At 46.0% G+C, this 14,109-nt stretch overlaps 1 protein-coding gene across 1 annotated transcript; it reads left to right on the top strand.

Annotated features, from left to right (window-relative positions):
• Positions 1-100: 100 nt before the first annotated feature.
• LOC132455015 (thymidine phosphorylase-like) lies at positions 101-9,106 on the top strand. Its single transcript, XM_060048707.1, has 10 exons — positions 101-334; positions 802-925; positions 4,698-4,900; positions 5,882-5,980; positions 6,315-6,444; positions 7,118-7,236; positions 7,347-7,509; positions 7,786-8,013; positions 8,133-8,273; positions 8,363-9,106. The coding sequence occupies exons 1-10, from the start codon at positions 116-118 to the stop codon at positions 8,506-8,508; spliced, it is 1,572 nt and encodes a 523-aa protein (XP_059904690.1). The 5' UTR covers positions 101-115; the 3' UTR covers positions 8,509-9,106.
• The last annotated feature ends 5,003 nt before the right edge of the window (positions 9,107-14,109 follow it).

Raw genomic sequence — 14,109 nt, 5'->3', positions numbered from 1 at the left:
ATGAACCAGTTCTATGGCTTCACATACCGTACCATGAACCAGTTCTATAGCTACAGTTCCTCATCTTTCATGTGAGAGATGAAAGGAACTGAAGGGAGAACTGAGGCTTGTCTGCATGTTGTTGTGCAGCTCTAGTGGACTTGACCCCTTCTCTTTTTCTCCTCATCCCGTCCTGCGGCGCTTCGCTCTAGCTCCTCGCAGCTCTCACCTCCACGTCAGCTGCTCTCCCATTGGTCAGTTCCCTGCGTTCTGCTCTCCCATTGTCACTGACGTCTACAGTTTGAATTTTACGATACGGACCGAGACCACAGAATCATTCCCCGGCAACAATCAGGTAGGGGTGTGTGTGTGTGTGTGTGTGTGTGTGTGTGTGTGTGTGTGTGTGTGTGTGTGTGTGTGTGTGTGTGTGTGTGTGTGTGTGTGTGTGTGTGTGTGTGTGCGCGTGTGTGTGTGTGTATGTGTGTGTGTGTGTGTGTGTGTGTGTGTGTTTGTTTTTGGGCTTGCAGACTGGTACATATACTGTATCACTACTATAGAGATGGTCTAACACACTATCACAACTATAGAGATGGTTTAACACTTTCACTAAAATAGAGATGGTTTAACACACTATCACTACTATAGAGATGGTTTAACACTTTCACTACTATAGAGATGGTTTAACACACTATCACAACTATAGAGATGGTTTAACACTTTCACTAAAATAGAGATGGTTTAACACACTATCACTACTATAGAGATGGTTTAAAAAAGTGTCACTACTTTAGAGATGGAGGTCTAATGTATGTGGGTATGCAGGCCACCATGCTGTCCATTCCAGATCTGATCAAGAAGAAGAGGGACGGCAATGCCCTCAGTGATGAAGACATCCAGTTCTTCCTCCAGGCTGTAGTTGAGAACAACATACAGGAAGCTCAAACAGGTCAACACACACATGCACGGACGCACTCACACACACTCTCACACACACACACACACTCTCACACACACACACACACACACACACACCATGAAGTGCTCCACAAGCGCTAGGTGGAATATAGGAATGAGTGGTGTTTCAGGCTAAGTGGTACATATAAGGTAAGGTGGTGCCTAATGTAAGGAGATATATAAGGGTTAAATGGTACCTAAGGTAAGGTAGTGTATTATATAAGGGTTAAGTGGTAGCTAAGGCAAGGTGCTATGAGGGTTGAGTGTTGTTTGGGTTAAGGTGGTACATATGGTAAGGTGGTACCTAAGATAAGGTGGTACCAGTGGTGTAGTCTACGTGATACGCAGGTATACGCCGTATACCCACTAGGAACGCACCAGGATTTGCGTATACCCACTTAAAAATGTGCACGGATACGTATCAATCGTCTTGTGACAGATCTTTCACTTCTGTGTTTATTTTTCGCAAATACCGGTTGGGTATAACTGCAATAAAATACTTTTAGCAGCGGAAGTTATCTCCTACATTCACCATTCATAAAATTCACCCTGCGCGCTCGCGCTCTGCCCTGTCTCTGTTACGAAGCGCGCAGCTGCCCCTGCATCTCTGCATGTTAGTTGGCGGGCCGAGCCCCTCCTTCTCGCGCTGCGTGCGTGCGTGCGTGCGACCAGTCCTCCCTTATTAATGTGTAAACCACATAACAAGTAGTCAACAGAAGACAATAGCTGTGTTCGAAATCGTTCCCTATCCACTCACTCACTATTCCCTATATAGTGTCCATGATATAGTGCACTATTTAGGGAACGAACAAACGAGAATTCGGACACTACGCTTAAGATTTCTAAACGTCATGTGCGTCAGTAAATGCGCCGGGTATTTGTGTGACGCAGACAGATGCGCCAACATCATGTAAACAAACCGGTCACTCTCGACGAAAGCTGGAGGTTGTATTGATGTTGAATGTTACATTTCCTTGTTTAATTCATTTTGAATGTTAAATATTCTATGTTAAATCCCAAATAAATTGTTGACATTTCTAAACGAAAGCCGGAGACTCCATCATTAAATGTATTCGTTTTCGCGGTTATTCAGCTTCTTCTTCTCCTCCGGGAAAACACGACCGCATTGCATTGTGGTATACGGGAGTAACATGTAGGGTACATCTATGTACCCTATTTTAAGTTCACTATATAGTGCCCTATATGGTGGACCACTGAGAATTCGAACACCCTACAAAATGGCGTGCACCCTATTTAGTGCACTACATCCATGATAGGGAACGATTTCGAACACAGCTAATGTTTTAGTCCCACTGTATATCTCCTTGTTACTTTTAGATGAGAACCCCTGGCCAGCCTTTCGGACTGGGTGTCAGGCTAGGGAATTTAAAAACAGGCATCCTTGGTTAGAGTGGAGGGGAAAAGAGTTAGGTAAATGTCAGCCAACATGCAGTGGGTATGCACAATTGAAATTCATAAAGTTAGTCACTATGCAAATGAGAGTATAGGCCTATAGCTAATTCATGGTCATTTTTACGGTGCAGTAATTTCACACTTTTACACAATTCAATTACTGTATGGTATGTTAGATAACAACAGTAAGAGCTAAAATTAGAGCAATTGAAAGAGTGAAACATTAGTCTCCTTTCATCTCCTGCTCATGCACTGGTTAGCCATGGTTGTAAACAGTTCATTCAATTATTTTGAGTAGATTTTATCCTTGTTTAGCATGTGCTATTGCTACTATAGATAGACAAACGATCTACCGGTCGATCTTCGTTCCTATCCTCACCTATGGTCATGAGGGCTGGGTGATGACCGAAAGGACGAGATCGCGGGTACAAGCGGCCGAGATGAGTTTTCTCAGAAGGGTGGTTGGCGTCTCCCTTAGGGATAGGGTGAGAAGCTCAGCCATCCGTGAGGAACTCGGATTAGAGCTGCTGCTCCTTTACTTAGAAAGGAGTCAGCTGAGGTGGTTCGGGCATCTGGTAAGGATGCCCACTGCAGGGCGCCTTCCTTGGGAGGTGTTTCAGGCACGTCCAGTGGGGAGGAGACCTCGGGGAAGACCCAGGACTAGGTGGAGAGATAATATCTCAACACTGGCCTGGGAACGCCTCGGGATCCCCCCGTCAGAGTTGGTCAATGTGGCCCGGGAAAGGGAAGTCTGGGGCCCCCTGCTTGAGCTGCTCCCCCCGCGACCCGACCCCGGATAAGCGGAAGAAAATGAGATGAGATAGACAAAGGACAACTTGTCATTTTTGTGTTCTATTTGTTCATACTGTTATTAAAACCTATTCAACTTTTTCTTGATTGTTGATAATCGTTATAACTCTTAAACTCATAGGGCCCTATTTTAACGGTCTGAAACGCAAGTGGGAAGCGCAAGTAGCTTTGTGGGCGGTTCTACGGCGCTATCGCTATTTTACAGGCGGATAAATGACACTTGCGTCGCGGCGCAAGTGTCAAAAGGGTTGGTCTGAAGCAGCCTAGTTACCCGTAGGTGTGGTTTGGGCGTAACGTCCAACAAACCAATGAGAGTGCCAGCTCCCATCCCCTTTAAGAGCCATGAGCGCATTTGAATCGGACGAGTTGATATTTTGACAGCGCGTCTGCAGTCTCCGATGAGACAGATGCACATGAATTTCAAACTGCAAATGGCTCAGTTTATTGCCAAATTCACACATGGAATAAGGGGTTTTCTTCCACAACTTCAGAAATACTGAGCCCTCAAATAAATTTCGGCAAAGAAAACGTATAACATATGATATGCGGTAACTGTGGTTCTATTTAATGATATACGCAATACATTATAAAAATTGTTTCTTATCAGTATTGTATGCTATCCTAATATGCATGTGTCCCGGCAGTAATAGACATTGCCATTGATTGTATTATGCGTTACGTGTTTAGTTTGCGTGTGTTTAAACAAAGCACACACGCGCGCCCGCATTCATTCATTCTTTTTAACACTCACTGGCGGTAAAACAATGTTTTTCACGATCAAATACTCATCAATCCTAAAAGTTATGGGCATGTAGGCCTACACGATGTCTCTGTCAAGAAAATATGTGTTTGCTGTACGGTGTTTGCAGATGCATTGATTTAAAAGTACAATTTATTACCGCTGCATCAGCTGTTCTTTCCCAAATAATTTACCAAGAATGTGCGGCTAGGTAGATGGGAGAAGCAAAGTGTATGCGCGAGGTGCACAAGCAATCCGTATGCATCGCATGCGCATGTATGCATGCGCCCTTAAAATAGCATCTGAACAACGCGCCACTGACTTTAAACCAGGTATTTCCTGGTCAGTAGCGCAATGGTATTCAGAAACGGCAAAATACCGTTTGCGCCAGAACACGCCTCCTCCTTCCGCCGAACCGCCCCTTGGGGCGCATGATCAATCCCTAATTTACCGGCGAGTGGCGGTGGTGGGAAAAAAACGCTCTGCGCCAGTTGTAAACTAGCAACGACACATGCGCCAGTGACTAAGTCACTTGCGCCAGATGCAAGATAGGGCCCTTAAACTCTTAAATCAGCGGGTTGTAGACCCCTGCGTTGGTGAGTGTGGTGCGACACCCCATAAGCGCCACACACGTAGGCTACATGTACCGGTGGGATGGGTTTGCACGAGGCTGGGAGGGAATCATCACAGTATACCCACTACAATAAAATAGACTACACCACTGGGTGGTACCTAATGTAAGGTGCTAAAGGGTTAAGTGGTACCTAATGTTAGGTGCCATAAGGTGTGTTTCCGTGTCCAGGGGCGATGCTGATGGCCATCTTCACGAAGGGCATGGTTGCCACGGAGACGATGGCCCTGACCAAAGCGATGAAGCTGTCGGGGGAAGTGCTGTCGTGGCCCGAGGAGTGGGCGGGGCTTGTGGTGGACAAACACTCCACTGGCGGCGTGGGCGATAAAGTGAGCCTGGTGCTAGCGCCAGCACTAGCGGCCTGTGGCTTGAAGGTGAGTTTAGCATTAAGGCCCCGTCCACACGGGAATGATTTTTTGGTGAAAACCCATACGTCTTGTGCGTTTGGGCCGACCGTGCAGACGGATCCGTTGTTTTCGGTGGCCGAAAAGACGCTTTTTTGAAACCAGGTCCCAGTGTGGATAAGATAAAAGGATATTAGTAAATATGTATTAGAGGGTTTCTACAGCTAGATGCGTTTTCGCAATGAATCCGCAGAGATAGTAGAGATAGTCCTGAAACGCATCAAAGGAAAAAAAAGATGTCAACCTGCTGTCATCACCGTCCCTGAAGATGCTAAAGTAAACATGCTAACGGCAACAGGCTAAAGTCAACATGCTAAATTGAACATGCAAAGAACAGCATATATTAAAGGTCCCATGATATGCCACCAGGTGTGATGTGATTAGCCGTTACAAACCGTTTTGGAATCTGCCCCTTCTGACATCAGAGGTGGTCGTGTCCACCAAGATGGGGGCTGGATAGATCAGTCTGCCAGCCTACAGATATCAAAAACAGCTTGTAACGGCTAATCACTCCACACCTAACAGACACGCCGTCTGGAATTTTCCCCGTATGTCGTCGTAAGGGGAGATGCCACCTCCCCTTTCTCTGCCTTGCCAGCCTTGACAATTTGGCCCGCCAATGAGCTACGACCGTGCGAGCGCCACGTGTGTGTGTGTATGTGTATGTGTGCGATTACACACACTGTAACGCAAGTGTTCTACACTTCTTTGTTAATTGGATAACTGTTCTGCTGTTGGTGTTATGGCGCATAACACACATAACAGGCTGTCCGCTGCCGAGGCGGTGGTCCCTCGGCAGCGAGGCTCCGGGGGACCTTTAAAGTCAAAATGCTACAACACCTTTTATTGTGTGTGTGTGTGTGTGTGTGTGTGTGTGTGTGTGTGTGTATGTGTGTGTGTGTGTGTGTGTGTGTGTGTGTGTGTGTGTGTGTGTGTGTGTGTGTGTGATAGGTTCCAATGATCAGTGGGCGGGGCCTCTCTCATACTGGAGGAACTCTGGATAAACTGGAATCAATCCCAGGGTTTAATGTCAGCCAGCCGTTCCCAAAGGTGACTAACTCAACTCACTCAACTCACTCAACTAACCCAACTATTTCAACTATCTCAACTATCGCAACTTGATCAACTAACTCAACTTAATCAACTAAATCAACTATCTCAACGAAGTCAGCCCTCTATCAGGTAAGTGTATGACCCCCTCACTACAGTTCACACTCTGCACTGTGGGGACTCCAAATCAGTTGATTCTAACCGGTTTATGTCTCTGCCTGCCTGCCTGCCTGCCTGCCTGCCTGCCTGCCTGCCTGCCTCTTTCTCTCTCTCTCTCTCTCACTCTCACTCTCACTCTCATTCTCTCTCTCTCTCTCTCTCTCTCTCTCTCTAGCTGCGGTCCATTCTGGCGGAGGTGGGCTGTGTGATCGTGGGTCAGACTGTCTCTCTGGTCCCAGCGGACCGCATCCTCTATGCCCTGAGGGACGCCACCAGCACTGTGGAAAGCCTGCCCCTCATCACCGGTACCAGTGCTAAATAGAACTAGTGCTACGACTAGTACCACTCAACCAGACCTATTCTCATGCTAATGCAGCGTTTCCACTGCAGGGTGCGATACGGTTCGGTTCGCCTCAGTCCGGTAGGGAGGGGGCGGTATAGCCCAGCTCAGTTCCGAGGTCGCGTTTCCACCGCCGACAGTACCCGTTATTGTAGGCCGGATGTCGATCGCGCGGCACCTACGTAAACATCGTAAACAACGTCTCCACCTCCTTGTTCGCCCAAGCAAGCGTTTTACACGACATGATCATTGTAAAGAATAATACCTCGAGGCTATTGTTTGTTTGTTTTTATCCCCACGTCGCCCGGAAGTGACGAGTCTGTCGACCAATCAACGGAGGCGGTGTTTAGCTCGAATTTTCCGGCACCCTTTCAGGCGTCTCAGTACCCCAACGGAGGAGTACTGAAGACGAGGGCAAAACGGGTACGGCTCAGTCCGGGTCACGCCCACTTTTGGCGGTGGAAACGCAATCCGTACCGCACCTTTGCGAACCGAACCGTACCGCACCCTGCAGTGGAAACGCGCCATAATACAGCACTACACAGACCGCCTCATGCTAGTATAGAGCTACATGAACCCAGCTTCATGATTATATCGAACTACACAAACAACGATGTGTGGCCATCTTGTTTCTCCAGGGTCGATCATCTCTAAGAAGGCAGCAGAGTCTCTGAACTCCTTGGTCCTGGACGTCAAGTTTGGGAGATCAGCTATCTGCAAAGACCTAGCTAGCGCTAAGGCGCTAGGAGAGTCCCTGGTTAGCATCAGGGATGTTGTGACTCTAAAGTTACTATGATATTAATGCTCCCTTCAGAGATAAACAGTGTGATTACTTTGGTCTGGGATAAACCGAGTGTCGTCCTTTAGGTGACCGCCGGTAACAACCTGGGAATGAAGACGAGGGCGGTGTTTACCCACATGAGCAATCCTATTGGTCGATGCATCGGCAACAGTGTGGAGGTCATCGAATCACTGGAGACCCTGAAGGGAAAAGGACCCAGTGACCTGATGGAGCTGGTCAGCACCCTGGGTAGCAGCACACCATACCCCATAATGCCCCACAATACCCCATGATACCCCTGATACAACCCCCCTACCCAGATGATGTCATACCCTGGATCCACCCCATAATATACCCTAGACCAATACCCTCTGATACTACCCTCTACCCTATAATATAATACTCTACACCCTCCCAGTTATAATACCCTATTATCTAATACCCTGTACCCTAGAACCCATTCCCTGTAACCCTTGACCTTTGTATGTCTCAGGAGTCATTGGACTGTGTTCTTTTTATTTGAAGGGGGCGTGTTGCTGGTGATGACAGGCAAAGTGAGCAGCCTATCGGAGGGCGGTAGATTGATCACTGAGAGTGTGACTGGTGGAGCAGCTCTGGCTAAGTTCCAGGCCATGATGGTAGCTCAGGGCGTGTCCAATGAGAATGCTCAATCGCTATGCTCCGCCCAAGCAGACTACCACAGCATCCTGAGGAGAGCAGACCACCAGACAGAGCTACGCACACACACCCAGGGTACTCTCTCTCTCTCTCTCTCTCTCTCTCTCTCTCTCTCTCTCTCTCTCTCTCTCTCTCTCTCTCTCTCTCTCTCTCTCTCTCTCTCTCTGATTGAGTGAACCCCTCTTTCTACCTAGGGGTTGTCATGGAGATCGATGGGCTTGTCTTGGCCGAGGTCCTCCATCAGCTTGGGGCGGGGCGAACGAATGCTGGAGAACCTATCAATCACAGTGTCGGGGCGGAGCTACTGGTGTCATTGGGTGAAAGTGTAAATAAAGGTGAGGTCACTTCCTACCCTTACCTGTCAGGCGATGTTGAGGTTAACATGTGTTAAAGACAGTTAACAAGTGTATCTATCTGTCTCCAGGCCGCCCATGGTTACGGATCCACTTTGAGAGTCCGGCTCTGACCCCAGACCAGACGAGTCGTTTGGAGGGCGCTCTGACTCTCGGTGGATCAGGAGACAAACCTCTCCGAGGATCACTAATCGAGGAGATGATCCCGCCCATGTGACCTGTCAGTCATTGCCTTTTAATGAAGTTCAGCTACCGCCTTATGATCAAGAAGATGAATGATGATTGAAGTTTTCTTTTAATTGGGGTTATTGATAACGTATAAAAGTTTACATTGACGCTTTCAACTTTTTATTTTTAAACAATGTGTAATACACCACCTAACTCCACGTCACGAATCACCCACTAATACCCATAATGCACCACCTAATACCCATAATGCACATAATGCATAGTGTATCTCTGTGTTCACATTTCTTCGTCTAGGAACAGGCCAGTGCCTCTCCTACTGATACAAGGTTTTATTTCCAACATTCCCCCATTTGTTATGTCTCAACAAAGACGAACCAACCCGGTCGTCTGAGACATAGCCAGGGCCGTATACCTTATCAAGGGAGACATTGCATCTGTGATTTTGTTATTCACGCTTTCTTTCCTATAATACTCGCCCCAAACCTTTGGCTTGGTGAGAGGAGGGGTCGACAGCCAAGGAGCACGTCGGGGGACTGCTGCTCACCACCTGCACTAAGACCATTCCACATAAGTCTGTACCTGTGCTGGATTACATCCTCTAATAAAACATCCATTCAACCCTCTGATCCAACCTGGCAAGTTGCTTTGATTTCAACTTCAAGAATTACTACTACGACGAAAAAATGCAGACGGTTTAGAAATAAGCTGAAATCTTACACCTAATACCAGGGTTTCCCACAGAACTTTACAGCTTAGGCGGTCGCCTAAGCAACACACGCCTGCAGCATTCACTACGACCTAAAATAAATAATATATATAACGAAGAAAGAAAAGTATCAAATATTCCAAACTTCATTCATTCTCTGTGTATAGATCAGGCTGCAGGGCAGCAGTCTGACACTGCATTTTCTGCGGGAAACCCTGAATACCCAAGGTGCACCACCTAATACCCACAATGCACTGGCTAACAGGTGTACGGCTGTTATAGGGGTTGTTTATTAGACCGTGGACGTCTCGGGGTCGGGGCGGCTCGGTGCGGGACAGCTCAGTTACACTAAATCTGGCTGCCATTTCGACCAGAGACCCTTATGGTAGGGCAGGGTTCATGGTAGGAAAGACCCAGTGTAGCCTGCGGCTAAATCCAATGAAAACAACGCAGAGTCTATACGAACAGTTTAGAAATAAGCTGAAATCGATCATTCGGTGCTGTGACACCGTCTTGAAGAGGGAGGAGTGAGAAGAGGCCTGGAGACCTGTCATCTGAAGATTGCCCTGTGGTCGAGAAGACCTGCCTTGAAGACGTCTGATCAACGCCTGCCCTGCTGAGGGATCCGCATCTTATTCAACGCGGCTGAAGCAGCGCATCTCCATGCACCACGTGCGAATCACTCGAAGAAAAGAGAGAAAAGAACAAGAAAGTAATCCTAAAATAATATTCACACACATAACCATTATTCTTTTTTTACTTTTAGGCTGCACTACATTTGCTGAGTAATATAGTTCTGTCTTTAAGAGCTTGACAAAGTAAAATACCTATATTAGTGATTAAGAGCGCTCAATAATAACTGAATATACGCTGTATGAATTTAAAGTAAAGGAAAAGGGTTCGAGCCCCGATTTCTGTCTGGGTTAGAGTCCTAGAATCTGGATTGGAGTCCGAGAACATGGACCAAGTTCCTTTAGTTTGTGGTTAGAGTCCTGACGTCTGTCTGGGTTTGAGTCCCAGCATAAGGACCTAGTTCCTTTTGGTCGGGCCAAGTCCCGAAATTGCCAGCAGGGTCACTCAAGTGATTTGTTCATCTCTGCTAGTTTGTCAATGTTGATACGTGTCCTCGTTAGAATTTAGACGTTTGATTTGTCCAGGGGTTTTGTTTTACGATTTACCAGACAAGATGTGAAACCGTTTTTCTATTGACCTCTGGCACGGTTGTTATATGTTTTGCTCCACAGGCATTGGGTCTTAGACAGGTGCGGGGCGTGGCGAGCGGAGCTGGGCACCGCACCGGGGCACACCTGGACCTCATCAACTCATCACACACTCTTTCTTTAGACTGGCGGGGACTGCTCGTCGGTGCCAGATTATTCCGTCTCATTCGGTACTTTGGCTGACGAGTGTAAATCGACCTCCGATACTCTGACCTGATCTTTGTTATTCCTAAAGTTGTGTGATCTTTTCGCCGGTAGCCAATTCCTCGCAAGCGGATAACCACCGGACCGCAGCATTCTCCGGTGCCTCTGCCAGCTACGCCTACCCGCTCCTGTCTTCGCCTTGCCCGCTGGATATCTTTTGAGTTGCCTTTTGACGATAAACTTTGGATTGTCCGAACTGCTTCTGTCTCTGCATCCGGGGTCCAAACTAACATTTCCGCTATCCGTAACAGAACCTACTGGTGAGGTTACATGAATCGCTAGAGGTTTTTTTTGTGTTTTGTTGTTTTGATTCCCGGCGTAAAAATCAAAGTTACGGGTTACGTTGGACAACCTGAGAAAAAATAGTGGGCCATCACCTTGTGTTGGCATACCGTGCTCCGTGGGAGATTTTTTATTTTAAGGGGTTAAAAGCTCCGTGAACGGTGGCTATTTTTTTGCACAAAAGAGATGGGTTGGCAAGTAGTCAAAGTGGGCGAGATGGAAGTAAAAACACAGAGTGATCCGCCGATTTTTGAGAAGATAAATTCTAAATATTAGGATACTCTAGATAGGGAGAGAAAAAGAAAGAGAGGTAAAGCAAGTAGACAGAGAGAGAAAAAGAGAGAGGAAAAAAAGCGAGTCAGAGTGAAAGAGAAGAGATGTCCATGTCGGTTTCTTCTTGACACAACTGCTCAGTTTTTTTAAGAACATTTATGCCATTATTTTATTTTTTTAACAAAGGTTCACTCATTCATGCACACAAGTTTATGGAGAATCATGATTACTGATTACATATATAACCATTTTTTGTGAGGCTGTGCCTCCCCCAAACTGGTACTTCACTTTTTCTTTTAAATTACATGTTTCATCGTACCTGGACGTCCAGGAGACACGGACACGAGTCGGATCCTTGTGATAGCATATCTGTTCTTGAACTGAACTGTGTCTCAGCGTTGTCCTGACGCCCTACTACGAACTTTCATCCCCATCACACCTGCAGTGACCATAACCTGGAAAAGAACTCTGTTGCAACTGCCTACTCAACATCATCTGAGCCATGCTGTTACTGGTATTGTTTGTAATGTTGTCGTGCCATCTTTTTACAGGGGGAAATTGTTCATTTGACAGCTAAGTCCACAAAGATAACACTTTTTTGCAAATGGCCCATGGGTTAGCTAAGGCTAAAGGGGTGCAGTCATTAAGGTTTGTTGGCTTATGCCATCTTCATCTCAGGTATATCCTACCTCGCTGTGCCATTCACCATCCACAAGTATATTGAAGGTAACCACCCCCCTAGATCTGTAGCAACCCAGGTTCCCTATTACACTTCCCAAATGGATGCAGGTCCCCCAATTAAGATCAAATTTAGCTATGCTCCTAAGGGTGTCATGCATTTGGCGGACCAATGAAGGAAAAGGGCGGGATATGGGTAAGAGTGTGTGTTCACATTCAGCCATTGTGGGCCAGGAACAGTTATATCAGAAAAGATTCCGTTGGTAAATGTCCTCCTACCCCCATTAACCCACGTGCCTGGTGCTTCACCTGGCTACACGATTGCCACTGATGCCTTGCCTATAGTAAATGGGACCATGTTTGTGTGTGGACAGGACACTTATTCATATCTGCCTCCTAATGGAGTGGTTCATGTTATGTCGCCTATGTAGTGCCTGCGGTAACGGAACAAAAAAAAAAATACACTGCCTAGGGTTGTGCCGATGGGCATTGTCATCGTCCGTCGTGATGGCTGACATCACGATGGAGGGCCACCATCGTGATGGCACGCCCCCCCCCCCCCCTATCAGACACACACTTATCCTAGTCCATTATATAGTTAACCTAAATACTTTGCAGGGTTTGCTCTGTAAATTAAATTGAGAATATAACCGATGCATATGCATGCTATTTTAAACACGGCCGCCTTTGCCAGAGACGTGACATGTTAGTCTTCCGCGATCTGATCGCATTTCTCGAGCCGGATTACACAGTGCCATGTCGCCAAACTAGGACTGTGCGGCTGGAGAAAATGTACAGAGAAGCAGCAGCCTCCCTCTGTGAGATCCTGTCCTAGGCGGAGAAAGTTTTCGTCACCGCCGATGCTTGGAAAGCGTTGAGAACGGAGTCGGCCAGCTAATAGGTGTACAGATGCTACGGGGATTGTACGGGGATTGCACCTCTCTGAGGTGCATGTACAAATTCACTGCCTGATATGAATCTGTTGCTAGAGTGAGATTGGACTCAGCCATAAAGATGTTGCATAGTTCATGTTCATTGTTCCATAGAGTTCAGGTAATGCAAACATCACGTTCGGCCGACCGCTGGGGACGTTAAGGTTTTTCGTTGGCCTGATGGTGTGTGTGTTCCAGGCCTGTGCATCAGGCCAGGCCTCATCCAACTCATCCTGTTAAAAGCAAGAACATAAAAACAGTAAATACATTAAGAACTATAAATGCATATCCAGGGCTGTTCGCTTATTTTTTTTAAGTGGTAGCACTGGTGCCTGCAAGCACAAAAACTCAGTAGCATAAAAATAAATGTTGTAGCACAGTGTGAACTTGCATAACCATAACCCTTGCATTTCACTCTAATTACCTTTGAGCACGTCATCTTGGTCCATTGGCCCATAGAACAATAATATTAATATCTATATCTGTATATTGTTTATCTATACACATAATTATCATAATAATGATAAACATTTTTAGAACATTTCCTTTTAATTAAAACCAAACTTTATACATTGAACACAGCCTATTCAATTAATTAGTATACATATTTCTACAATCTAGGATAAATTACATAGATTGTTGTGAATGTTTTTGGAGTAGTTCTTCCATGGCTTATTTCAAAAAGTGTCTATATAGGCTACTGTTGACTGCTCTCAGCTCTCTGCAGCTGAAGGACAAGATGTGTCCAGCCAAAGTGGCGGGTGGACTCAATAACTTAAGACTACTTTACCCAGTTTGGCGAGTGTTAATTTTGAGCCCTCTAAGCAGTGTTGTGCATCACTTATGGAAGTAAATCTGTGCCATCGGATTTTGAAATATACTGAATATCTATGCATTGAAATAACGTGACTCAAAATAAAATGTTTGTATCATTGGATATTTTGAATAATTATTAGCTATTGCATATAAACCCATGCATAATCCCATTCACGAATATATATAAGTTTTAACAATACTTGCTACACTTTTGTAGTTGATGGGTTAGTAGTTGTTATTTATTTAGTTTAATTGATTATTTATGTTTTTTCTTGAAGTGCTATTTTTTTTTACATTACATACATTGCACATACTGCACCCCTGAAATCTTCAATATATACGTTATAAAACAATGTGCATGGGGTGAGTAGTGGTGTAAAATAACGTGATTCTGCAGTGGGTGCATTATTTGACAGAGCCAATTGGTCTATCCACATACTGTGTTGCTTGGAAAGCGTTGATTACGGAGTCGGCCAGCTAATAGGTGTACAGCTGCTACGGGGATTGTTTATTGGACC

Source organism: Gadus macrocephalus, chromosome 4 (genome assembly GCF_031168955.1).
Source record: "Gadus macrocephalus chromosome 4, ASM3116895v1".
NCBI classification, from domain to species: Eukaryota; Metazoa; Chordata; class Actinopteri; order Gadiformes; family Gadidae; genus Gadus; species Gadus macrocephalus.
This window is presented reverse-complemented; position numbering and strand designations above follow the sequence as displayed.